Below are 27,604 nucleotides of genomic sequence, written 5' to 3' on the forward strand. Positions count from 1 at the left end.
TGATTAATGTTGAGACAAAATAAATGAAATACTTTTCCCATTTCCTCTCCCTGTGGAAATGACAAAACCGTTACTCATTTTGGCAATGGCTTGTGCTGCCATTTTGAGCATTGTCGAGCATGTAGAGCTGGAAAAACACGACAAAGGACAAAATAAACATTATTTGTATCTGTTCTCTGAAAGTAAATGCATATATGTTGTTTTAGTTTAGTCTTAAATATATCTAATCTAGTAACTACATTTATTCTTAACTTTCTAAAAGGGACAGGAATGATTTTGTTTTTGTCTATTTCGATATATGGTATGTGTAATGTGTATATGTTCAGCATTCAACTGCTTATACTTTTCCCTGTTTTTTTTCTATTCGTATTGAGGCCTCAACAACATCAATCATCATGCGGTTGTTTGATTCCGTGGGGAATGTTTCAGTTGCTGAGTTGCTCTCTCTGAGTCCCTCCTTAAATTGAGTGTGCAAAATTGACACTTGAGAGATTTGAATGGCTTGTTTGGTGAAGATAGAAAGTATGTCGCAATGCAAGTGCACAAAAGCTGTCCAATATATAGCCATAGGAAAAGATAGTCATTTAGAAAAAGACTCTAGATACAAATCCTGATTATTTTCCAATTGGTAGCATCCATTTTAAAACCTAACATCTTCTGAGTCATGGCCAACAATCAGTTGAAGTGTGTTTTGCCCATAACAAAACCCATGTGGCCCTGTCATTTCAGAATCTAATCTTTCTTTCAGAAACCTATTTTAATAGATAAAAGGACATGACACTTTTTGGGTAGAGGCTTAATGCTATTTACTGGTGTGGCCATTGAAGATTATAGGGTACAAATTAATTTGGGCCCCTGCCTCTAACATCTTATGCACATCCCCAGGAAGTCTGCACAACCCTATGCATGAACGATTTTAAACTTACATTACAGGGAGCTTGGATCTCCAGCATTTAGTACTTATTTGTTGGTTTGAACTCATTTTTGGGACACAAACTGTCTGCCTCCTGGGGATGCAAGACACTCCTAATCTCCTCACCACTTTTAGTTGCATTTTCAGCAGCCCAAGAGATGGAAAATAGTGCTGTGACCAACAGACCAGCATCCTAAAATGTACCAGCTAGAACTTGCTTGGATGTTATCTTCTGGAGCTGAAACATCTAATTTACATTTTGATTTGCTACTGCCTCATGAGATGTTTTTTTTTGGATTCTAACTAGCTTTCTGGCCATTGCAAGACACTTTATCACTGTAGAAATGCAATCTCAATATTGTCATATGTCTTCATTTAGCCCCCTTGTGATGCACTATGAATTGCCTTGTGTCTGAATTGTGCTATATAAATTAACTTGCCTTGCCTTCCCTCGGTCATTGACTAGTTAGTAAAAAAAATTCAATTATATTGTTGAGAAAAGTATCAGTAACTTTGTATGCAGTACATACCAGTCTCCTTCAGAACACTAGAATAGAGCAGCCAGACAATCACTTGAAGACATAAGAGATATAAGAGGCAATTGTATTGGGATAAATGTGACAGATGGGGCCCAAACCACTAAGAAAAGCCAGAGGGGCATGTCAGAATGGAACAAAGCAATCCACAGTTTTCAGCAAATCCATCACTTTGTATGGGTTTCAATCAGAAATGTCAGAATGTCAATCAATAGAGCAAAACTGATCCTCGGCATTTCACTCTTCTCTAGTTCTCAAATTGGAAAATGATTTCACGGACAAACAGCATGGTGGTTACATGATTTTATTTGTGTGAAATTGAAATACCATTCCACAGACACTGGAGGGGAACATCAGGTGGAGTCGATGAACAGATATCACATGGTCAATCAACATTTGACGATCCAAAGACAGGTATCAAAGCACAGTACAGTGGACAAAATAGAACATTCAGTAGACTATCAACATGTTCATACAGTTTTTTTTTCTTCATCTGTAAAAGAAATCAAAAAATAAATGCTAGTTAACTAGTAATAATAGTTTTTTTTCATTATTCTCTGGTGATCATAAATAATAAATCTGTAATTCATGTATTTTTTTATGTGTATGCACAATGCCGAAAGTGTCTCAAAAGAATAAGGCAACAAATCAATGTATTATAATAACTTTATTCCCCATGAGAAATGTCCCCTCAGGAATGATATAATAGAAAACTAAAGAGACAACATCATATCATATATTCCGTCACATTCTTATCACAAAAATATATACATTTATGATGAAGCATTTGTGTAATGCTCAAACTATATGTGAGAATGGATGAACAATCATGGCGGTGAGTTGTTGTTGTGCACTGCGGCACAGTTTAAAGTGCAAAATGGAAAACAAATATCTATCAAAAATTGGGCTTTTTTCTCCCACCGACTTGACACTTTTTTGACAAATTGCCCAGGTGCATCAGATTACAGTTATCCCGCCTGGCTCTGGGTGATAGGGCTGTCTCATTTTGTTGCCTCTGTGAGGCTCTGGCTTTTATGTGAGATCCAAGTTGAGGGAGCTGCCAATAGTGATCCCCCCTTCAAAAAAAGGGATGTGAATTATCTAGATCTCAGTATTGCAGTGTTTTTATTTTTGAGGGCATTTTGAAGAGCTTTGACTTTCCAAACATGTCTTGGCCCTGTTAAACTTTTAGTTTCAAAACAAATGTTTTCTTCCCTTGGTTTCAGGTAAGTTTGAATCTCTAACTTCAGCTGGATTTTATTTTTTATCGGTTGGTTTATTAAAAGTTGCTCTAGTAACGTGGCCCGGTAATGTTGTCACAGTCCCCCCCACCCCCACCCCCACCCCCCAAAGCTTTGGTTGAAGTTGTTTTTTTTTATATACAAATACACATTGAAAGTGACAGACATTACCCAGATGCATGCACAGCAATCTAAACTATCAAATTCATGTGGTGCTTCACAGATATTAATGATTTTATTGCAACAGTTTACACCATTTGGCCCCGGCCGAACTTCAATGCACTGAGCTGTTTCTGATACCCATGGTCCTTGTGTATCCGTCTGATCTTTGTATTACTGAACAAGAGGGTTGCCCCATTTGAACATCAAAGCCAATGTCTGTGTTGTATTGCCAACACCTTAATATGAACAGCGCTGTAGAACATTGTATGACCTCAACAGTTAGTTGGTCCATTGGTGCTAACATTAATGCAGATTTACAGTATGTATGTTCAAAGCACTGTGAGATGTCTATTTTACACACATTTATTGCTCCATAGCAACGCTTTCGGACTGAAAATAAATAGGAAACATAACCATAAAACATTCCTGCATGTTTGTATCAGCACAACAAACCAGATCAGTTTAAATGCATATTTTTTTTAAATGGTTTGGCACACGTCTTCAAGTCATTTGCTCTACGTCAGTGAGAGATAACCATCAGGCGCCCAGGTGAGGCAAAAGGTACAAAGCTTATAGCAATCCCGAAAATGTTTTTTTCTTAACGAGCATTTACTAAAGCAGCCCTTCTTTTTCATGCAGCTGTATGCTTGACTTTTTGTTGTGATAGCTGATAACCCCGCACCACACAGTAATTGCTCACAGTTTTCATTAAGTAATTAAACAGCTCCGTTACACAGTCATAATGATTAATACGTTTGATAAGAACTTTTACAAATGTGTCAAGACAACTGTTTAATTCCATGCACGTCATGCATAGATGATGGTCATCCCCCGGAGGCTTACAATGCCCCTCTGTACAGACAGAGAGAGTGGAGTGTTAACTGCTTGTCCAGCCAATTTCCAGCCAGTTACCTGTCCGTCAAGACATCAGCGTCTTCCTCTCGAGAGCTGTTAACCTGCTTCACCCTGCTCCGCCCCTCTCAGACTGAAGCCCTGCAGCTTGGGAATATATCCACTCAAATGACATGCAGCTCTCTGCAAACCCTTATATCTGTTTCTTAAGTTCCCAAGGGGTGTTCGCACGATGTTGCACCACAACACTGTGCACTCAAGAACGGCACATCACGACATTCCAGTCTCAGAAATAACATGTTCTGCAATGTCCCCACAATATTTTTAAGATTTCTTTCTACTGGTTTATAATAGAATGCATGGGTACACTGGACGAATACAGAACTGGACAGTCACTACACTTCTCTCTATAGCTGCCACCACACTGCTCAGATGCACATAGTTAATGAATACTAAATGTATTACGAATAGTGATATGTATAGTCGGCCGTCCCCATCCAACACAATGCTGTCTCTTAGTGTGTGAGGTTCCGTTGTCCTTGAAACTCCGTGTTAGTTGTCGGGATGTCCCTGACGACTCCAAGACAAATGCTCGTACATGTGGCGTTCTTGGTGATTCAAGTTCTAATGCAGTCATATGTTTGCCTGTTTAACAGCAGTGATTGTCTTGTTTTTTTCATTTATTTTGTTGTTTTTTTTTAAGTATATTTCCTCAAGTTACTTTTCTGTCAGACAGCCTTTAGTTGGTGGTCAAGGCTGAAAATGCTGCCGCTTCTATTTCATGCCGCTCCGCAGCACCTGATTGGCTGCGATGAGCATAACGCTGATGATGAAAGCGATGGCAAAGGCGCAAATGAGGCTCTTGCGAACGCAGGTTTGCTTGACCTGCTGCGTCGGGCTGGAACCTGAGAGAAGAGAAAAAATAACAATAATAACAAATTAACCGAAGTTCCATTGAATCAGCTGTTATAAATTGCTTGAAAGCTATCTGATGGTTATTTCTGAATGAAAGAGCTCGTCGCAATAACATGAACACAATTATATGAGATGAGCACTGGCAAGAGGATTTGTTTTTCACACCTGTACACTGCGTAACGACATCTAGATTGAAATGTTGATTGGAGTTTCAGAACAGCAAATAAATGGATTGATGCCTGACTGGCATGTAAAAGGATACTCATTAAAATCGCTGCAATAAAAGGTTCAGTATACCTGCGGAATCCTCAGCAGCAAAGCAAAATGTTCAATAGATTGTGTCTCTGTTGTACCTTATTTTTGTCCTTGTTTCAAAATGCTTAAGATTGATCTTAATTTCCTCCAGAGGTCATTTTGTCGCGTCTTCTTTCAACACAGCAACAAGATTTCCTAATTTTAATTCATATAATGGGTTCAAAATGGCTCCAGCCATCATTAGAACTATACTTTAGATTATTGATCATAAAAAAAGCTAATCATCCTCCATCCATAACCTGTTTGTGTAAATTGAAAATAAAAAGGAAAATTGCAACCTTTGAAACAGCAAATTGCCATTTTCAGTTAATCCTATTTATGTTGTAATGAACATGGTGCAATACACTTTTTCACTCAGGACATTTTCCCTTAAAACTGCCTTTACTTTTAACTAGTGGTGGGCCGATAACGGCGTTAACGTGCTGCGTTAACGCCAGACTCTTATCGGCGATAAAAAAAATATCGCCGTTAATCTCTTGTTCCTCTTATTTTAGCGCGGATATACCTGGCCGAATTGCACTGTAGTGCACGAGTCAGAACGAGTCCGACTTCGCACCTGTGTAGCCTACCACATCAAACGTAACGTGCTGACATGGATGCAGCTAGGAAGCCGCCGGGTTTGCTTCAGGGAAAATGTATTTTTAAGAAGCTTCCCAATGGAAACCTCGACAAGACCAAGGTTGTTTGCACCTTGTGCAATGCGGAATTGGTTTACTGTAGGAGTTCTAACAGTCTGTGCTCTCGGAAGCGGCCGGGGCATGCGTGTGTGCAATGGGAGAGCTTTGTGTGGAGAGAAAAAAAAGAGGCAAGGGAAATCGGCAAAGCCAATGCAGAGCCTCGACTCATTAAAGGTTGAAAATCACTGAATTACACAACATGTAGGCTAGCCTATGGCTTAAGGCTATGGAAATCATTATGGAAACAATATTTTTTTTTATCAGTGATAGCTCAGCTGATCTCGTTGCTATAGAGACCACGTCCGTCCGCTTTGTTTGACAACTGACAGAGCTGCCAAGTCTCACCCTTTTGGCCGTGAGACACACTCATATCAACCAGCTCACACTCTCACACGCTAGCCTACAACTCAAATTTCTCACGCGGAGAAGTTAATCCCCAAAATAACGATTGTTTTGCGGGACTTTTATTTTGACAGTCTTATATTGAAAAGCTAACGGACATGAGTTCCGTGACATCCTCTTTCTGCACGCAAGTTAACTTGATGCATTAGGTGTGCACCTGCACAGGAGATGAGCCCCCTGGTCTGATGCGCCACCTGGCTTGAGAAACACGTTCTCAAAGACTTACTTTGAGTCATTATTTAGGGAGCACACACATATTATGAATGAATTCAAATGAGCCATTTTAATCTAGATTAATCTAGATTAATTCCAAAATTAATCTAGATTAATCTAGATTAAAAAAATTAATCTATGCCCACCTCTAGTTTTAACTCAGTTTGGGATTTCCTGCATTTTTGACAATGACTTTCAAATGAGCTCCAGAGACCAGGGTTCTCCCTGCAGAGTCTCTGTGGGCGGATGGCGCTTAAGCGATAGTGTAGTCATGTTTTTTGGGGGGTGAGGAGAAAGCAAGGACGGAGAGGGAAAAAATGACATTTTACACAGTTGCTCAAATTACAAAGAAGCTGCCTATGAGGGCAGGGGCATAGGCTGCTGATAACTGGCTGGAGTACATTATGATCTAGTGCGGCTGCTGATGTGAGAAATTGGAATCTCTGCTGTTTGAACAACACGGTTCTCTCTGTGTGTAATTGGCGGGCTGCGGTGGTGGCAATACGCTACAACTGAGGAATGCTGATCAGGTTTGCAGGAGCCGCTCGAGTCCTGACAATCCCAAAGCCATCAGCACTCCTTTGATGTGATGGGAGATTTAAAACACATCGCTAAAAGCTACAGTTTGGTTGGATTTTTACCCAAATCACAAGCCCTAGCGGTATCTAGCCATGTGAATAGTCCCCTTCCGACGTTGATATAGTGACAGTTAATTGAATTTCTTTGCGGTTCTCCAAGCCTAAACAAACTTAAATCTGGAAGAAATTTAAAGGAAGGGACATCCTGTTAGTTTGACGGTCAAGATGCAAAATAACTGCAAAGTGAGACACACATACTGTGTATGTCAGCAAAGTTTATCTCTATTGGCAAAAGACTGCCAGATTTGTGTGTGTTTGTTTCGATTGTTTTTGCCATTTGAGTCAATTGGCCCTTTGGTATTGATATCCACTGATAAAAAAGGAACATGACATCTTCCGGTTACCGATCAGTGACAGCATTCAGCAGTCGTCTGCTAAAACATAGGAGGTTCTTGCTTACTGTCTATATCCACCTGGCATTCCCCAGGGTTGGCTATGTGGTTCTCCTCAGTCATGATGATGTTCTCAATGTCTTTCATGGAGAGGTGGTCGCAGAAGGTGTCGTACAGGAGCCTCTTCAGCTCCTCAACTGTTAACTTCTGCATGTCACACTGGAGACACACACAAATGCAAACAAAGGCATTAACACACACATGCATGTATGTTATACCAAAGTTTAACAGAGGTGTATTGTATATTGAGGTCATTTATTTAGGTAAAACCACACTATAAAAATACTCCATTGCAGGTAAAAGTCCTGCATGCAACATTTTAACTGTATAAAGGTACAGAAGTATTATGAACAAAAAGTAAAACTACACACTGTGGAATATGTCTCTTTCGTCAGTTTCATACTAATTCTAGTTACATATTTGGATTATAATGTGATTGCCAATTCATTAGTGTGAGAGCAGCTTTTTAAAGAGTATTTGGCACACCTACACTTTGCCTCATAAAGTACATATAACCTCAAACTTCAGATTTTGAGCATGTGCTTAGCTCTATTCTACCTCTGGCATTATTCAAACTCTGCGTTAAAAATAAATCAAGAATCCAAAACTAAAAGCAAATATGCCCAATCCACGATCTGTGTCTGTTTTGGAAAGCTTGTACGCATTACTCACATTCAGCTCACTCTGAGCCGAGCTCATCAGTGTGACCGGAGGCTTTATGTGATCAATCCAGCAGCAGATGCTTGATACTACGATTCGCATACAGTGTGAAGCTATGCAGCCTTGGCATCTGTCCCTGGGGTTTTCTGACTCTCTCAGCAGGTGTCTTTGGTTGCGCTTCTTTATTCCTACCATGACTGCACTGAGAATTCCCATAAATCCCTCCGCTTTCACACTCAATTTGGAGTCTCACTTTCTGACAGCCGCTGTGACGCTGTTATCACCTAACTACAACAAAGACTGCGTTGACACTCCCTCCCTCCCCATTAATTTGATTCCACTGTCAAAGCAGAGCAGTTGGTTATCTAATGAGGTGTCCGTAAATAAATTAATGTCTATTTTACATAAAGATTGACTTTAATGTTCGGAGTAATAAGACAGTCCGCCACACACACACACACACAGGAGGGGGGTAGATATCGAGTCAAAGTCTTGATGAATCACACACAGTTCTTAAGGGAATCCAAACCTCTCCAAGATTAAAATCCTCCCATTAACGCGCCAGCGGATGTGGCAATTAAAACTGCTTTTCCTTTTAAAGTCGTACAGGGTCTAAATGTTTCTGCGCTCTGAGGGTTTGCCACAGCTGTGACTAGTGCTGTCAGGCAGGAATGAGTGAATAATGAGCACCTTCCAAAACACTGAGTCAAAGTCAGTGCCGCTAAACTTATCTGGCATCCCAGCCGCCGTCAGCTTTGGGCCCAGAAGAGTGACAAACTCCTCAAAGTCCACCTGGCCATCACCTGCGGACAAGAGGAACAGTTGGTGTATGTTGTGGCTGGGTTAACTCACTACTATGTGGGCAAAGAAAAGTATAAATTGCTTCTGTGCTTTCTAATTTAAAGGTGGAGTCTGTGATTCTGGAGAACGATTGTTGTCAAAATCACTTTTTGTACAAAATCAGTGAATATCTCCTATTATCCACTATACCTGTCAGTACTGTGTGTGCGCTGAAATAAAATCTGGTGTTAATACACAGCCTAGGCTCTGTAAATTGGTCTGTAAACAAAGGGTGCCACCGTAGCTAGCGGCATGCCCGTTTACAGGGCCTAGGCTGTGTATTAACAATGGATGTTTGGTGCAGCGCATGTGTACACGGTAGGGACAGTTAGCAGATTGTGAGGAGATATTCACTGATTTTGACAACAAGCGTTCTCCAGACCTCTAAAATAAAAATGCAATCCAAGCTGTGTGTTTTTCTCACCGTCCATGTCCAGTCTCTGGATGATGACTTCCAGCTCCACCTCGTTTGGCATGTAGCCCAAGGAACGCATGGCCATTCCCAGCTCCTGCTTTGAGATGTACCCATTCCCATCACGATCAAACACTTTGAAGGCCTCCCGAATCTCTGCAGAGAACACACACACACACACACACACACACACACACACACACACACACACACACACACACACACACACACACACACACACACACACACACAAATAAATCAGCTGAAGTCCTACAGCAGCGCAGGGTGTGAAAGTGGGAAATGTTCCACGCAACAAAGACACATTTGTTATGCCTGCATCAATGCTTGAGTCATGGTTGTATATGGGGGTTGGCAGCTCAGGAGAACAAATTCCACCAGTAAAATGACAAACAACAACAAAAACAAGCCAGAATAAAATAAATGCCCTCGTACAAAGAGCTGAGAATAGGACAAAGTGTCCTTGGATTTTAAAATCTATGCGAATAAATCAAACCTATGAAGTCTTACTCGGTTGTTTGCAAAAAAAAAATCAATGTCTCAAGAATATGTTCTGCTTTCATACCAGGTGGCGTAAAAGTGTTGCATTCTGGAAGTTGCATTTCTTAGATTCCGTCATCAGTCCAAAAAAATGTCTTAGAAAGAGAGACAAATAAATGACAAAAAAAAGTTAAAATAAGATTTAAAAAATGTACCACCACCTAAAAATTGATTGTAGCCTTATGTGCAAAAGTTTACATTGAAAACTTATAACAATGTCAAAGGATAACTGCTACTGCCATCCACTGACAAGCTTATTTTAAAGCTAATGTCACTTAAAAAAAAATTCTCTAACCATGGTAAATAGTAACCATGTTTGTCACAAGAGGCGACGCACCTAATCCAACCTAATCTGAGTTATTATTGATCATTTATTGGTCAAGAGAGAGTGGGTATGATATGTATGTTTCACTGGCACAGTTAAATTAGTTGAATGTGTAAGAACTGCATAGGCTCCAATAGTATGGCCTGGTTGTTTCCCTATGGGGTTATGAAAGAAAGATCATTTGAAAAGGCGAGACCATCTCCAATGTTTTAATTAAGATGCATCAAAAATCGTTCCCTCTCAACTTTAGTTTATTCTCTTAAGAGAGTGTTGAATCCACTCATTGATCAGAATTAAATTGAGAATTAGTTTTTTCGGCTTTTTCGGCTGATAATGATGTTTTAGAAAATAGATTTTCTTCGTGAAGTGATACTAAAACGTCTAATTCGGAATTGGCACCAGCTAAAAGAGGCCACTTCATGTCTGCTGTTTGAAGCTAATCTGTGTCTGTGGAAGATTACTGCTTTTTCCCTTTTCTATTTTTATTTTTTGGATGCTATGCTATTGGTGTACTTTTGATGGATGTGTAATACATTGTGTGTTGCCAATAACAAGTTGGGTTTAGAAGCCTCCAAGTCCATTAAATCCTCCACTGGGAGATGATTCTGCTCTGGGGGTTTGGAGCAGTGGTTGAATTGTAGGTGTGGGCTGATCAGTGATTTAGTTTTCATCCATAACATATGTTTATTTTTTAAGTAGCTGATCTGTCTCTTAGGGCTAGGCTGACATGTTGGATCTCACATGTACTTTCCAGTTCATGCAACACACTGCCTCAAACATTTGCTACATTGTGAAGTAGAGAACTCAAATTATTACAGATTGTAGACAATTCTCTTGTGAATCCCTCGGACTTTATGGAAGTCTAACAATAAACCACTGGAGTTCTCCTTTAAAGGTGCACTGCATAATAAAGTGTATGTTGGTGTCAACTAGTGGTGAAAGTTCTAGATTGCAACACTCTATTGCTAACCCCTCCCAAACAGGAAATGTACAGAAGCTACGGTGGCCTTTCATGGAAAAAAAGCTACTAAAGATGGCATCATCCACCACTGCCTCAAATCTTTCCACACAATCAAGTGATGAGGTGAAGAGGTATTTAGTTTACTTCTTCTTCCAACAGGTGCATTTCCCCAGGACGCCCACTATATATAAAATAGCCTTTATGTTTGTCTGTTCTGTGCTCCTGTAGAAACATGGCAGTGCGCCACGCTACAAGGGTGATTCTAAGATGATTAAAACACAACTACAAGTTATATACTAACACCAATTTATGAATATTATATTCCATTTCTACCAAGTCTGTTGTGGAAAAATGCCAATTTCTTTTACACACTGCACCTTTAACACAACTCTATAGTGGAAACAACTGGAGTAATGAGCTTTTTATTATAGGCAGCAGTTAGTTTGAGATAAACAGAAGAGAAACTATAGGGCCATGATAACAAAGAAAACCACCTCATCGACAGAAGCTCTAACCTGAGTCAAATAAAATCCAATTAAAATACGTCACCGTATTGGACACACAGTTTGAGCTCTGAGAAGCACAATGAAATAAAGAGCCATGATCTCTACTACAGTCAATCTTTAAGGTGGTAATTGGTCCATTCAGCCACATTGCAATCTCGACCACATTCTGTGCTTGTTTACTCTTCGCCGGTGACTGGATCCCTTCATTCACAAGCGAGTCTCCTACAGCTTTGGACTTGACAGGTATGTGCGTCACGCGCCTGATTAGCACGCACAATATCTGTAATCTCTCCAATCTAAAGGCTGGAATTATAGATCAGGTAAAAGAAAAGATATGTAAAAAAAAATCCTAAAGAAATTGTACAATGGGTTTTGAATAAATGATGACAACAAACCAAGAACAAAAATGCCTTTGCTAATTAATGCATGACCCGTCTCTGTCACAGAAGTGACTGACTTCTCGTTATGGAGAAATAAAAATAAATATGTGAAATTTAAAAGACTTTTCTCTCCCTCTCAGTTCACAGGCAATTAGCTGTTGTTAAGTTACTGATGTGTTATACCAAACCAACTCTATCAATCCACTGCAAAAGCCCCAAGTCTTGTAAATGGGAATTGCTGCTCCGGGGATTTGTGTCAGAATGAAATGTGACAAATGGGCTGAGCCGCTAGTCACAATCCACAGCGTGACAGTCTGTGACAAATATTACAGTCGGGAAAAAACAAACGCCAAAAAAATATCAATGATGGCAGGAAGGAAACTGTGTTTCGTTCCATGCATAACGTGGTAGCACGGCTCCAGGAAATAGTTTGGCGTAATCAAGTACATGTCCACAGAATAGAAATCATATATCCCCATGGATCACATCTGGGCAAACCGAGCAGAGTGACATTAATAGAAGCTATTTTTCACATTGCTTTTCCCCACAAAAATGTCTTGCTTGAGATACAACTATGAATCATTTAGAACCTACAGTTGTGTGTGTGTGTGTGTGTGTGTTTTTTCCCCCCTTCCCTGGTATGATCATGCTGTTTTTATAATATCTGCACCTGAGGTCCCCGCTCCATTTGTTTTCTTTGGAAAGAGAAACTTTACCGGCAGACACCAGCTGCAAAAAGAAAACAACATGTTGCGGCCACGCAGGAGGCAAACACACTCTTAAATAAGGTGCCAAAACACTTTCAGCAAATCCTCTTTCTCCCATGAACGTCGTATTTATTGTACAAAAGGCCAAGGGGAGCAAAACATCCCGACTGCTGACTAGTGTATACAGTACAAATAAAAAGTTTTTGTTGTGTAATAAATTATGAGTAAAAGTTGTTGCGGGATGGTTTTCTCTGTCACAATCCCATTCACTGGATACAAATGCCTCAGTGTTGCATGGGACAGAAATACTATAAATGGTGTATCAAATCCAGTGAGCTATATAGTCGTAAAGCTGAAATACTGCATAGCCATCAAACATGTGTTATGAGAACCACTTGGCTCTGCTTTAAAGGGCCTAAAGGGGAAACAGATTACTAGTCTAACTAACAAGTAAAACAGCCCACTCCTATTCATCAAAGCAGCAAGACTAATTATCCTCCAAAACTCATTTTTTTTACAAACTCCATTCAAATATAGCTCTCTCTCTCTCTCTCTCTTTCTCTCTCTCTCTCTCTCTTAGAGTTTATCCATCATTATTGTCCTCAGGAGAGACAACTATATTCTCCCATTTTCACTTTCCTCTGTCAGCCCGCAATGTGCCAAGTACACATGCATTGCTCCACAGGGACTCAATAGTAATTGAGAAACTGCCTCAGTCAAAATCCCATAATGTTCTCTCTTCCTGAATGTGAATGAATGCTCTGGCAAAAATAATTGTAATTGCTCTGATATTGCTGTATGCCTTAACGGATTAAATAAATGACCCAGCCCAATCAAAGGGAGGCAGTTGGCAAAAAAATGTAACCAGCGCTTAGTCACATAGCCTTAAAAATAAATGGATCTGGATATGAGGCAAAAAAGCAACATGGGGTCAGTCAGTATAGCTACAATTCTCTTTCATGTTTTTAAAACCTAATTAAAGAATAAATCAGCAGACAGTGAAAGGCGGTTTGACTTGTTCACACTGTTGGCTGAATTCATCATATCATACAACTGTTGCATATTACACCTGTTAAACAATTCCTGCTGGATTTCATATTATGTCCTTTAAATTAAATTGTAAATTAAATTAAAGATAACATTGGCTAGGACTTCTCATTATTAACTAATCTTATGATTATTATTGTCTGATGGATACAATCAGAGAAAGTAATAAAAATAGCAAAACAATAGATTCCAGAATCTTCTTGATCTCCAGGTAATATTGCTTTCCCCTCTTCCCCCCCTCTCTCTCTTTCTCTGATGCTCCTCTTGGAGAATAATTCATCAGTGTGCTCCCACGGCTCATATTATTTTGTTGTATTGCTTTTCCTTTGTTTTTATCTCAGGTCTGACTCCACTTGTAACTGTTTTAATTAGGCTATTGTTCTGTTTTATTCAATTGATCTGAATGTTTTAATTATTGTTGTCTCTTTGTAAGCTTGTTGTGTATTCTCATTGTATATTGTGTATCTGTCTCGACGTCGTTGTAAAAGAGGGTAACCCTCAATTGATCTTTCGAGAATAAATAAAGGAAAATGAATAGCCTGCCAGAACTTCCTGTAATTGGTCTAATTATGTTTTTTTTTTACATTTGAAAACAAACCAAAACATTGTTAAATGTGATTGTGTCTTTACTGTGATCAGGGGGGAAGGTTTCAGACCTTTAATTTAGCTTTGGAGCAATCAAGAACAATCAGAAAAAGGTAGGTGTGAAACACCTTGTTTTCTACCCACTGGCCTAATCAATTTATTGACTAACCGTCTCATTATATGTGATGGGTTTTCTTTTCTGTTTTTTATTATTTAAAGCTCCAATATGTTTTTTGATTTGCACTTGGGGATAACAAGTTTTAAGTTCATTGTATTTATCAAACACACACAAAATACAGGAGCAGTTTTTGGCAACAACTGTCTTATTAAACATCCAATGAACGTGGAGCATCATTTATCATCCAAGTCACTTTACTGGCCAGCTGACAAATGCCCTGTTCTGCTGTCTCTTATGTGAGATTAACTGACTCTTTATTTGCTAAATGCTCCACTTTGTTTCCAAGCTATTCACTTACTTTGTCCATCTGTCATTTGGTGCTGTGCAGGTAGTTAGGGAAAGTGCAGAGTCAGGATATAATTGTCTTCTGGTTTGTTCCTACACCTACTGCAACCTCTTCTACATTAAACACTGTCATTTGATCCCCTTGTTAAAGGCACAGTGCAAAAAGTAATGTTGTTAAATTTGTTGGATTACAGTTATAACTTCTAATCACATAAAAGTAAGATATGTGAACGATATTCATCACTGCAAAATGTCATGAACGCTTTGGCTTTTCCAGTATCACTTTCTGCACAAGTTTCATTCATATTTCTTCATTACCCTATAAGGTATGATTTCTGTTTTAGATATACAGTACTCAGAAGCTGCTGTTGTGGCATCACCTACTCGGGCTCCAGTGGGGCGGAGTGAATATCATCATTGAAAGCATATGCTATTTGCTTTGATGTAGCCAGGTGCTTGTTGGCCTTCAAAGATGCAATGCCACGCTGTCCCCCTGTGGCATGTTCTGACAGAGGATGAAAAGGCCCAAGTTTAAGAATGTGAGCTGCCGTGAGAGCTTAGCATCTAAAGCTCAACTCCCACAAGAGAAAGGTGCAGTGTGGTGTACTCTCAATGCACTGCTCTTACCCGCACACTGTTGTATATCAATGAAGTGTGTACTGTGGCTCATTGCCGTAGTACAGAAATGCAGCTGAACATTGTGTGTGAACTGTACACGGCACTATAGAAAAAGCCAGGGGGATCACTCTAAAACGGAGCTGATTCATGCAGACAGAACAATGCTTTGATTCATGACAATTTCTATGTTGTGTTTTCTATTGAAACCTAGAGGACGTAGTGATAAAGTGAACAGGATCTTTTGTCATGGTCTATTGGCTGTATACATAGAATACATGAAAAGTGTTCTGACAGAAATGGATGCCGTGAACTCTCCTCTCCCTCACATAACAGAAACACACCCCACATGGGAAATATTTACATGGATTTTTTTTCCGAGGTCTAACTGGAGGAAAGCTGCACGCCTTTTTATCAGGCTAAATTTAGCATCGGTGAAAACTTCTGCTAATTACACATGATGCACTTTGAGCCGCACAGCGTAAGGCCGGGGCTTTCGTAGCAGTGAAGTGTCAGTGAATGTATAAATCCAGGACTTGTATTTTTGGAGCCAGATATCCTCTTCGCCTCAGTCAGACCTGCATGTGCTTTGGAATCGGTAATTGCAGCACACCCACTCTTTATGTAACACCTTATCAGTGTGAAAAAAAAACACATTGCTTTGTGTGTGTGTGTGTGTGTGTGTGTGCGTGCGTGCGTGTGTGTGTGTGTGTGTGTGCGTGTGTGTGTGTGTGTGTGTGTGTGTGTGTGTGTGTGTGAGTGTGTGTGTGTGTGTGTGTGTGTGTGTGTGTGTGTGTGTGTGTGTGTGTGTGTGTGTGTGTGGCAACTATTTTTAAAACACCCGTAGCATCCCTAATCCATCTTTAACTGGATATGAACCGACTTAGGCACCCTGAAGACTTGAACATTACCATAACAGGCTTCTAATAAGGCTCTGGAGTATTGAATATGGGGGGTTATATGGGGTCTTCTGTGTTGTCTGTGTCTTGGGGAAAAATCTCATCTCTGGGTTTTGATAGAAATCATGTAATCTGAGGGGCTTTAACCTCGCCCAATGCAGCACTGATACGACCACATGGGGGAAACTGGAAGAATAAAAAGTTGGAAAGGTCAAGGCGGTTTTACACTCAACATGAAAAACATATTCAGCCACATTCATAACCCACACTTGACCTTGAATGATTGACGTCAGTGAAATTGTCAATCATTTATCCGTCTCCATTTTTTTTTTACCTCCCCCTTGTTCTTATGTTTTCAAAGCTAAAACTTTTCAACATCACAGACAGCCGATACCAGTCTGAGCCGGGGGGGGGGGGGGGGGAGGGGGGAGAGGGTAATATATCCACAAGGCGAAAAACCCGGTGAGATAGCCCCATCAAACAAAAGTTCAGAGGTGAACAATGAAGAGCTCCACTGTGCATTAGAGATTATTACACAACAGTGCCTCATCAGTTCCACCGTGTTAAGTTTATACACTCGCTTATGGATCCCATTTTCTAACCGCTGGATTTAGTTATTGTCTGGTCTAGACTTTGAAGTATTGCTCGTCAAAGGTAGAGATATTACCCAGACGGGGTGGGTGGGTGGTTGGGGAGGGAAGGAAGGAGGGAGGGAGGGAGGGAGGGAGGGGGCTCTTCTTCACCTTCCAGAACTCATCCCATATAATTTCACAGGTAATAACTTCTGCTGCATTCACTCCTTCGTGGCAATCGATCAAACTGGAAATAAATGACTAAACTTTAACCTACTCGACTATAATAATAATCACAACGTTTCATGATATTCTCCGCTTATCTGCACCACGTCTTCCATCAAGAACTGGTCTTGGCCAGGTATGATGTAGGGATAACAACAACTACGAAGATTATATTACTAATGATAATAATGATATTTATGATAGTGATAATATGATCAATTGTCAATACAATGTGTCTTGCCTGTAGGTCTGAATACCATTGTCCAATCAGCAACCGTGTTCTGTAACAACCTTTTTGGTAGATTTCAGTCAGGTTGAAAATAGCAGAGAGCGCTCTCATAGACTTTCATGTTAAGGTTTTTTTTTAAACGATAGGCCCTGTAATGAAATCTCTATGAGTTCCGGGATGGCTCGCTCCAATGTGTTATGGTCATACCTACAGTAAAATGATGCAATAATGTGTTCTTCAGAGGGTCCGGGTTCAGCGCAGCGGTCACATTCAAGATCAACATAGCTATATATATATGAAAAGAAGAAAAAAAATATCAACATGGCTAACTTTATATCAACTCCTGTGAGCAACTTGATCATGTTATTAGAAAACTAGGCCCACCCAGACCAGATTTAAACATCAAACAAGTATCTCTACAAAGAGGGAGAGTGGGGGTTGCATATCCAGGGATTTTCGCAGAGCTCTTATCAGCGGGAAACATGGCTAGCAGGACGCTACGTAGCCAACACTCTGTTCTGCTTCCCCTACATTTGAATAATATAATAATTTACAAACTCCACAACATTCACTCACAAAGCCAGCCATTTCTTTAAAAGCAGTTTAACTAGCCTGATACAACACGTGGTTTCCCGACTGTGGCGTTGGGTCAATCACCCTCCGAGAAATGGCTCATTTCTGCGCACATATTTATCACCGTCTATGTCAAGCAGAGCTTTCTCATACGCTGCCCGTCTTATCCAGGCAGCTTATACAACCCAGAGAAGCATTTTAAAATGTATTCCTGCCAGCCCGCCTGTCTCTCTGTCTGACATATTGTGTAAGGCGACTTTCCATCATGCAGGTTGAGCAGGAATCGTTGAGGATTGAGCGAAGTGATGGGAAGACGTACAGAATGAGATATATTGCCCCCCCCCCCCAGCCTGATTATATACAAGCTAGATGTCTTTATGGTTGTCCCCCTGTGCCGCACATCTTTAATGGCACAAACCAGCTCCCTTTTTCCAAAATGGATGGAGTTAATTAGACTGTCTCGTGGTGTCTATAGGCTAAATTTATTTTTGGTGGTTTTCTTATGATAATCATGAAAGCCTTAACTAAAACTACGTTGGTTATTCACCTTTCCTTCACACTCGTGTCACATGTTCACTACATAGGATAAAAAGTCGCAAATCAAACACCACCAAACTCAAATTCTGACAATGAATGCCGAATATGTGGCAGCCGTTTAACTTTGGAGGAATTTAACAATTACAGCAGTGAGTGCCCTTCACGCAGCATCATTTTGTTTCTTTGTAAATCAAATACAACAGTCGTCTGGGTTTCATACTGAAGTCTGCCAGACTTGTAACATTGTCAAAATGATTCGAAAGGCAGAAACTGGAAATGTAATGGTGTTGGCTGTGGAAGAAAAGGCTTCATTATAGGCTTGACTTTTATTTTATTTTTATTTTTTTTGTTTCTGCATTGTTTCAGAGAGAGAACGCTTTGGTGAAAAGACTCTTAAGTTTTTTTCAGGAAGGTATAAAAAGCTCTGATCTATGCAAGGGGAAACAAACTGTTTGTGGAATCCAATTTAAGGGTGAAAGGAGATGAGAACATTAATTAAACTAATTATTGCTTCCCTGCGGGGAGAGACTTGCTAATAGCAGGCGATAACTGAGGTTAACAGGAGAGAAAAATAGGTGTTTGGTTTGGGCAGAACACATGTTAGATCATTTGCACACTCCACACTCCTGAAAATGAGCCAGCAGATCCGCGGCTGCCATCGTGATTGGTCATTTCGCTATGTGTTGTTGTCTAAGTCTTCTTTGCAGCATAGGCTTTAAAAAGGTCTCAGTTGACCCTTTGGAAGTACACCCACACAACGCCCACTCATTCTGCAGCAGCAATACGTTATGTGCATATTTTCTCTGTCTTGCCGAGCAGATGCCGGTGTCTTTATAAAAATATCTTCATTTGTATTCATGTAAGTGTTTCCAAAGGAATGGAAGTCAACCCTCCACCTCGGGGGGAAGGAATGAGTCAATGTTTTCTGCTGCAGTTTACAGTAGGAGTTGAGCAGAAAGAATCAAGATCGCTTCACGGGCAGTGTATGTATGCCATGATAGGAACAAAATATTGGTGTCAGGGATTTTTATGAGCAGCTGTCAGTCAAAGCGGTTCAAAAAAGTCCCCAAATATCTGCCAAGGGAAAGACTAAACATTTTAAAAGAAATAAGGCCCTAATAGCATGTGTAACTATATCGCAGGCAAACAGCTTACAAAACATACAGAACTGAAGTCGGACTATATCGAGGAAACATTACTAAATGCACATTACCGTAATGCCTAAAGGAAACATATGAGGACAAAAAACTATCCAATTAAAGGGCCAACTTTCAGAGTTTCATCATTCAAATATACAGGCTTTGCCATTTTGAGTGATGGATGGTTGTTTTTTGAAGGTAGCACATTCAACCTAACACCCATGCCTTCAGAGTAACCCACTGCTGTGATCAAGACTTAACTTCCTCAATGGAATTGAATTAATGTGTTTGGATTGTCTGCATGTTCTTGGTATAAATTATCTAAACAAATTACAGCTACTAAATGCCCCCTGTGGTGGCCTGATTGAATTATTTCATGTCAAATTATGTTGTAAAGGGAGATTTTTAATAAGTCTACAGCCATGCTACTCTGTGAGGCTGTATTAGTCAAATATTATGCCATCGTAACATGTGCAAACTGACAATGCTAACATGCTGATGGTAAGCAGGTACGTTTTTTAGCATGTTTACCATCTTAGTACTATTTGTTAAGCTAAAGATTCCGACAAGCTGCAGTTTGGTCTGGCTGTGCGAGACTAGACTGAAGCTGATATTCTGCAGATATTTAGTAATAAAACAAAGCACCGGATACATTTAAATTTGGATCAGCTAGCTGAAAATGGATCACCAAAGTTAAAGTGCAATTTATTTAGAGGGAAACAAGAGTCTCCGTACCACATTTAATGGCAATCTTTCTCACAGTTGTCTAGATATTTCATCCTGGACCAAACAGGTGGACCGACTGACCGATCGAGGGACAGTACCATTAGCCAATAGCATTACTTAAAACATCTAAGTATTTTAAGATAAGTAAACGCCACTATGACTCACTCCACTCATTTTCTTTACTTCAAACTTTCTGCACACCACACTTAGTTGTCGCTCACTATCAAAGTGAATTAAATAATGCCACACTATTTGAATGATGCTCTCCAAATTGAGCACATTGTCACAGATCAATGTCACATTCTTTCATCTACCTTGTTGATACAAGGTAGATGAAATAATGTGAACACAGTTGCTTTAGGTGCGGCTAAACTTTCAGTGTTTTTGGTCACACTATACCGTACTGATCCTTCTGCCACATCTCAGCCCAATCTGTGTCGGATTAGGACACGAGGAAAAGCCCTTTCACTCTGCCAGGAGCGTGAAGAAATGGAGCGATAACTTTGCACGCTACACTGATTCTGATCCCCTCGAGACAGCTATACTCTGTTGGTATAAAAATTCCCCCTTGAGGGTTGTGTCACTGCTAGGGGCTCTGTGACAGGCTCTGGCTTGGGATAGCATTTTAAACGTTGCTTGGACAGCCTTTAAAAGCCTTCCATGTCCAAACAAACACTGGAGCTGGCACTGAGTGAGGGAAAACTCAGGTAATATCATTTAACATTTGAATGAATTCATGTGAAAACATAATTTTTTATATTTTTCGCCAAAGGACTAACTAGCATATTATATAGATTGGAGTGGATACAATATATGTATTTGCTATGCTAAAAAACAGGGACATAGTAGCTGTTGATTCATTAGGGGAATAGCATAAGCCACATTTTGTTATTAGCAAACAGGCACATTACCAATATGTTAAGCTTTTCTAACCATTCCCTGATGCATGTCCAATGGCTTAACTCACATTAATTTAGGATTGTATTGACTATTTATGAAAGCAATCTGTTAAAGCACTTAAGGTCCAAAGTGAAGAAAAGTGTTTTGAGGTTTTTGGGACAGGTCTCTCGAGAATCTGCGATGAACAAACACAATTTGGGCCTAATGTATTAAATGGTAGATTACAAATCCCCTCAAGCTATCTCTAAAGTTAAATTTCTTAGACAAGAAAAAGAAGGATGGAAAGGGCAGACATGGGAATGTGTATCCTTTTATTTGAGTACATTTGAAATTCTCTGTGGGTTTTTTTCTGAAAATAACAAGGACGCCAGAAGAGATTTGAAGTGAAGCGAAGTTTACTAATTATAATCCTGTTGGAAAGATGCAGAAGTGCTGCTCCTCTCTTATCTTTTGCTTGTTTCTACAGGATACTATTGACGTCTGTTTAAATTAGTCTTACTCTTGGACCTGTTACAAATGCCTGAAGCTCAGCCCTGGGATCATTCTGAAGCTTCCAATAAGGAATAAGGCTGTTGTTATCCAGTGTGGAAATGGGCTACCCACTTTACTCCACATGCAGTGATATTGACACTGGGCTTTGTCTGTGTGTGTGTGTGTGTGTGTGTGTGTGTGTGTGTGTGTGTGTGTGTGTGTGTGTGTGTGTGTGTGTGTGTGTGTGTGTGTGTGTATTTAGTAGTGGAGGAGGTCTAAACTATATCAAGCTCCTGTAATACGACCAACTGTTTTTTCAGTCCCTCTTGTGTAGGAGGGGAAATGGAGAATATGGAGTCCAATTGAATTTATGCTCGGATGATTGTACATTAAGGTACTTGCTACCACCCCCCAACCTCGACCACACACACACACACACACACACACACACACACACACACACACACACACACACACACACACACACACACACACCTTTGGAGGCCAAACAAGCCTATTGAGCTTTAGAAAAATAGCATTTTGTTCCAATTATGGCCTTTGACAGCCTCCGTGGCCTCAAAGTATGGTGCCATTGGTCCAATCCCTGGGGTGTCCAAGCCAGTAATTGAAAATCAAGTCCTTGGCTTTACGTGCCAATAGGGCTTTAGCCTTCTCTGCCTATACATGCACCCGCACACACACTTTCACTAATGTGCAATTTCGTACGGAGCCGAACTGATATATGTGACACATCAGTCTTCCAGCCAATTCTCGTCCGTCTCTCAAGAGATGACAGCGATGATGAGACGCTCGCACAGCGCGTTCTTCATCTGATTGACATATACTCCAGATCGTTGAGTGCATATTTTGATTTGGAACCTATCGACCTTTACAGTATCTGCATTCCAGGAATAACATAACTCGTGTGGTTTGTTGAAATTGCTATTTCTTTTCTTCTGACCTTTTCATGAAGCCAATATACTGAGAAGTTTGAAGCGTTAACACCTCCCTATGCTGCGTACTGGGGTTTCACATTTGATTGAAGCAAAAAAATATATGGGATTGACTGTTCTCCACATTATAACAATATTTGAAGGTCATATGGCCCACGGCAACAAAGGAATACATATATGTATCCATGCTATTCCTTATAGATTTGTTTGGTGTTGACTTGGCCTTTAATGTAGCATTATCAAAATCCATTGTATTTAATCATGATTTACTGCTGAGGTCCCCTAAGACACTACCTAAGTAATGACAGACTCCTGAAACTTTACAATCATATGTTTAAGAAGTTCTCATAAAATATGTTAGAATCATGAAGTGTCATGTCAATAAAACAAAGGGTGTTTTCAGCAGTGGAAGGAACATTCGTATTTAGGAAGTTACTAAATCTAGAGCAGGATTCCAGAAGAAACATCCAATAAGGAGGTAACTGTGCCACCATGCAAAAAAAATAAAAAAGTAAATATATAAATGGCTTGGGAAGAAAATGTAGTTTTGCTCCCGGCTGCTGGTGGCACTGCCCTCCATCTTTGAGCTGCCTAAAATATCATGAGGATAAAGGAAGGACTGTTTCTAAAAGCACACACACACAACAGTGCTTATAAAGTGACTTTTTTTTATCAGTTCATTGACAAAACCATCAGCCCTGCCACATTTATATTATTTCCATGTTCTGCTATCTGGCACGTAACAGCTTTGCATGTCAGTTACACTCTTGATGACAACAACAACAACACTCAATCTCCTTGGTGACATTGCATTTGTAGTCCGCCTCTTTCCACAGCCTGTAAGACATCCCTCACACCGGATAACTAATGCTCTACCACGGCTGAAAATGGCTTTGTCACTGCTGTTTACTCTGCATTACCTCGGGCTCTCCTATTCTCTCCACAAAGCTTCCCATCGCTTCTCCACTCAAACTGCCACCATAAGTTGAGCTGTGAAGCCCTAACGGCCCACTTTGTCCTGCCACACATTGACTGCAGACGGTAAAAGAGGAATCAACTGATTGGTAAAGTAAAAAATGTGTTGTCTGTTTATCGCACGCCCAACACCGAACCGAGGGAAACAGAGATTCCTTCATCTCAACAACCAAAAGTAATTTTTGGAGCTGAGGCTGTTCATTGAACACCTTTTGGGTGTCAAAAAAACAATGCATTCACATGTGGCCTCTACCACTCCGCTTTCTAATTAATACCAACCTCCGCACGTAATAGCATTTCCCTGCCAACCCTATTATGTGTGTGCGAGTGTGTCTTTGCACGTATTGCCGCTGCAAACCTCGACCTGTGTGTGAATGAGCCAAAGGAGGAGTGTGTGGCTGTGTCATTTCAATTGTAAGCATTGTAACAGTACAATTCTGGATTCTGCAGCAGCACCCATTAAGCAAGTTTCCACCTGTCCGTTATATGCATTTAAGCCATAACCTAATCAGCAATGCATCACCTTTTAAAGACATAATGTGCAAACTGATCACTGAATCTGTCACAAAAACGTTGTCTTTGTTTCCCTAACAATGTGTGCACTAAGGCAGCAAGGATGAGAGGTGCACAGAGAAAAAAAAAACATTTGGCAGAGATATGTCAGTTTCCTTAACGCCACTGCACTGAAAGCATGGCAACAATGATATGAGCTGTCATCATACACACTGTGGGACTTGAACAATGTCTTAAGGGCTGCTGCATAACAATGCGCAGATGTCGAAGGTTCACATCACATCGGTGCTCCGGGCATGAATATTCTCAGGATAACGAATAAGAAAAAATGTGTTCAGAATAGCTGTCCTGTGTTGAAAAGATGTCACCTATGTTGCTGTTAGGAGCCACTGCAGTGCTGAGGAGGCGGAATTTGAATATGATTATGCAGATTTTCTGATAACTTTTTTTCATTTTTTAACAAAAGACGATTAACCCTGGATGTTGGTTGAATTATTTCGCATCTGTGGAATACAGGTTTCACGGTCCCCAATGGAGATTGATGAGAATCCTGAAAACACCATCTGACCATCAGAAGGTCTGCTGCATGTTGTCAGACCTAATGGACCGCTGAAATCAGGCTTCCATGAAACCCACATATCCACCCAGAGCTTCTGCTTCTAGTTGGAGCCAAAGCACCATAGCTGCTGTCCTCAAGAAGAATAACCACTTTATGGCAGAAATGTTACAGGGGTGCTGTATTCTTCTCCAAAATGAAGGCATATGCACAAGGACCAATGAATGAGCTGAACATATCTATTTTTAGTCTATGAAGACAATTCAAATAATATGATGTAAAATAATAAAATAAGCTGATATGATAAGAAATGGTGTGATTATTTTTGCACATTCTGTTTCATGCATCACGATCAGAAGTTTCCCCAAACCTTTACACAGCCCTGAAATCAAGTCAAGTCAGATCTCTAGCTCTGTCTCTGAGCGCTGTCCAAGGTGCTGACCGCGCGTCTGTTTGAGTGAGCTCAGACACACTGCCACACAGACACACACTGCAACTATACTTGCTCACTCACCCTGAACACCACCAGGAATGGGCTATATACACGAACAGGTAAAAACTTCTCACCTTCAACTTCGTCTTCGGGCAGGTTGACCGGGGCGCTGTAGGAGAGGATGTCGGGGATGGTGCAGATGCCCCGGTACATCAGCGTGGAGGTGACTGGATGCATCGGCATGACTGCGACCTTTGGCTGCCACCTCCTGCGCCCTCTTCATAAAGCAATGTCTACAGAGCGGGTCCTATAACTTCACCCCACGGTCACCGAGGGAACGGAGAAGCGAGTCCATGGATGTGTGTGTGTGTGGGGGGGGGGGGGGGGGGGAGAGGGAGAGAGAGAGGGGTTTGAGGTGAGGTGGGAGACGCTGGATACCGCAGCTTGTCTTGGTCAATATGCAGGACGAAAAAATGTAGAGGGTGTCTTACCTCATTGCAATTCTGTCATTTGCTTGGTGAGCGTATGACACAAAGTCACTAGACAGAAAACCATCACCAACAGCTTATCATCGATTATTTGTCACTGATCACACGATGCACAGATTTATTTAGGTTATCAATCCACTTTTTCTTTGTCTTTTTAGTCCCGGTGCTTGTCTGCCGCGAGCGGCTTCATTCATCCACTTGTTGGATCCGTGCGCTAACTTGACGCACTGCTCCGTCCTCTCAAGATCCAGCCACCTTCACACATTTCACGTGAAAATGACGCGTTACACTTCAGAGACCTGTAGGGGAGATATAGCCTAATACAAGTTGTCTCTTGCAAGCGTGAACAATGATGTAATAGATCAGCGCGAGGTCTGGATCCTCAAAGACAATAATTGCTCGCTTGCTCTTAATTGGCTATTGGTGAGGACGTGGGCGCATTGCGATCCAGTTGTTCCATCTTCAGTGGAGGAGTGAAGGAGTGAAGGAGTAGCCCTCCGTGTGGATCTGATATGTAGTCAGTCTCTCCCTCTCTCGTACCCGTCACACCCCCGTCACTCTGTCTCTCTCGTTCATACGTCTGCGCGCACGCACGCACACACACACGCACGCACACACACACACACGCACACACACACACACACACACACACACACACACACACACACACACACACACACACACACCTCCCCTCCCTACCTCTCTGTCCCTCTTTCTTTTTGTTCAATTACTCTCCCCCGTGCGCATTCTGGTTACTCACCGATATTTGACCAGAACCAGAAAGTGTGATTGATGACAACGTGTGGTAGGTCTACGGTTGATTTCCGCCCTCTGTTCTGGAGCTAAAAAAAAAAATCCTTTGCAGGGCCATTTGTTTAAAAAAATAATCCATATTGCTGATGACCAGGCATATGTGCATGAAGTTTAGCTAAACTGCATCTCCTGCTGATTTAGTTGACTGGACTGAGGTGACATGCAATGGGATGTATTTGTACAGATGAGAGAGAGAGAATGTCCGGGAGAAACAGTACCTATTCATTGTGAGACGTTGTTGTACTATCTTGCTGGCTTTCTGTCTCATCTACAATTGAATGCTTTGCTGCCTGCACCTCTGTCTGTGCAGAGCGACCCGTTAAATGGAACGGCTGACATGGTTGGCTAAACAGATTAAGGTAACATATAGTAGGACGAAGTTGAATGGAGCAGCTTGGCTTTTTTTATGACCACGAGCCGTCTTCTTGGTAATTCCCTGAGTCTTTATGTCAGGTAGGTTTCAAAATATATTTATTTTTCTGTCATTTCAATCAGGTGCAACGCCAGCCATAGCCATTCGGAGGCTCTAAGGTGAGATTTTAGTATGGGAGGGCTCCATCCACTTCTGGTTCTGTCATGATTCTTACAATGTTCTTGCTTTATGGATAAAACAAAAGTGGACTATAAAATACAGTGTGTACATAAAATACAGCCTTGACAATATCTTTTCAAAGCATGTTATTTGATGGCTCTATGGATCTATTTTGTGTGAATGTGACAACTAAAGTGACAAAGTTAACGACAAGCGGGTGAACCTGGAAAGGCTGCTGCCCTATGCAAGAATAACTTGACTATGTAACAGGCCTGCCCGTATAATACAGATAACTTTTAACTTTTCCAAATTTCTACCTTTACTCACTGAGTTGCAACTTTCTAGGCGACACATAAAAAACATTGATTTTGATGGCTGGCATTCTCTAATGCTCAACAGACCCTTGGTCCCTCTGAGTTCTAGCAGCGTCCAACAATCGCTGGCAACACACAAAAGGGCACCAACAACTTTTTATTTTATCCCCGGGTGACGTGCTGTACCTTTTTCATTCCTGCAAAATAGACCTACCTAAACCCTCTCAACGGGAGGAAACTTTGAAGGTCAGACCACTTTCAGAATCCAATAGCCGCAATGTTTCGACTGGTGTGTCGTAGGGCTGTTTTTTGTTCACTGAAAAGGTTCAATAAATATACCCCCCTGCTGGGTTAAGGTCTCTCAGATTCTGGTCATACAAGGTCTGTGTATGCCAGAGGGGAGCTTGAGTCAAGGCTGGCACTAGATAACAGCTGGTCCTG

At 40.9% G+C, this 27,604-nt stretch overlaps 1 protein-coding gene across 1 annotated transcript; it reads right to left on the bottom strand.

Moving 5' to 3' along the window:
• Nucleotides 1-4,478: 4,478 nt before the first annotated feature.
• cabp7a (calcium binding protein 7a) lies at nt 4,479-25,259 on the bottom strand (the record flags this gene model as incomplete). The annotated part of the gene is made up of 5 exons (XM_080042498.1): nt 4,479-4,609; nt 7,265-7,415; nt 8,607-8,719; nt 9,181-9,324; nt 25,151-25,259. The coding sequence occupies 5 exons, from the start codon at nt 25,257-25,259 to the stop codon at nt 4,479-4,481; spliced, it is 648 nt and encodes a 215-aa protein (XP_079898624.1).
• Between the last annotated feature and the right edge of the window lie 2,345 nt (nt 25,260-27,604).

The sequence above is a fragment of the Ammodytes marinus genome (assembly GCF_949987685.1).
Source record: "Ammodytes marinus genome assembly, chromosome: 2".
In the NCBI taxonomy this organism is placed as follows: domain Eukaryota; kingdom Metazoa; phylum Chordata; class Actinopteri; order Uranoscopiformes; family Ammodytidae; genus Ammodytes; species Ammodytes marinus.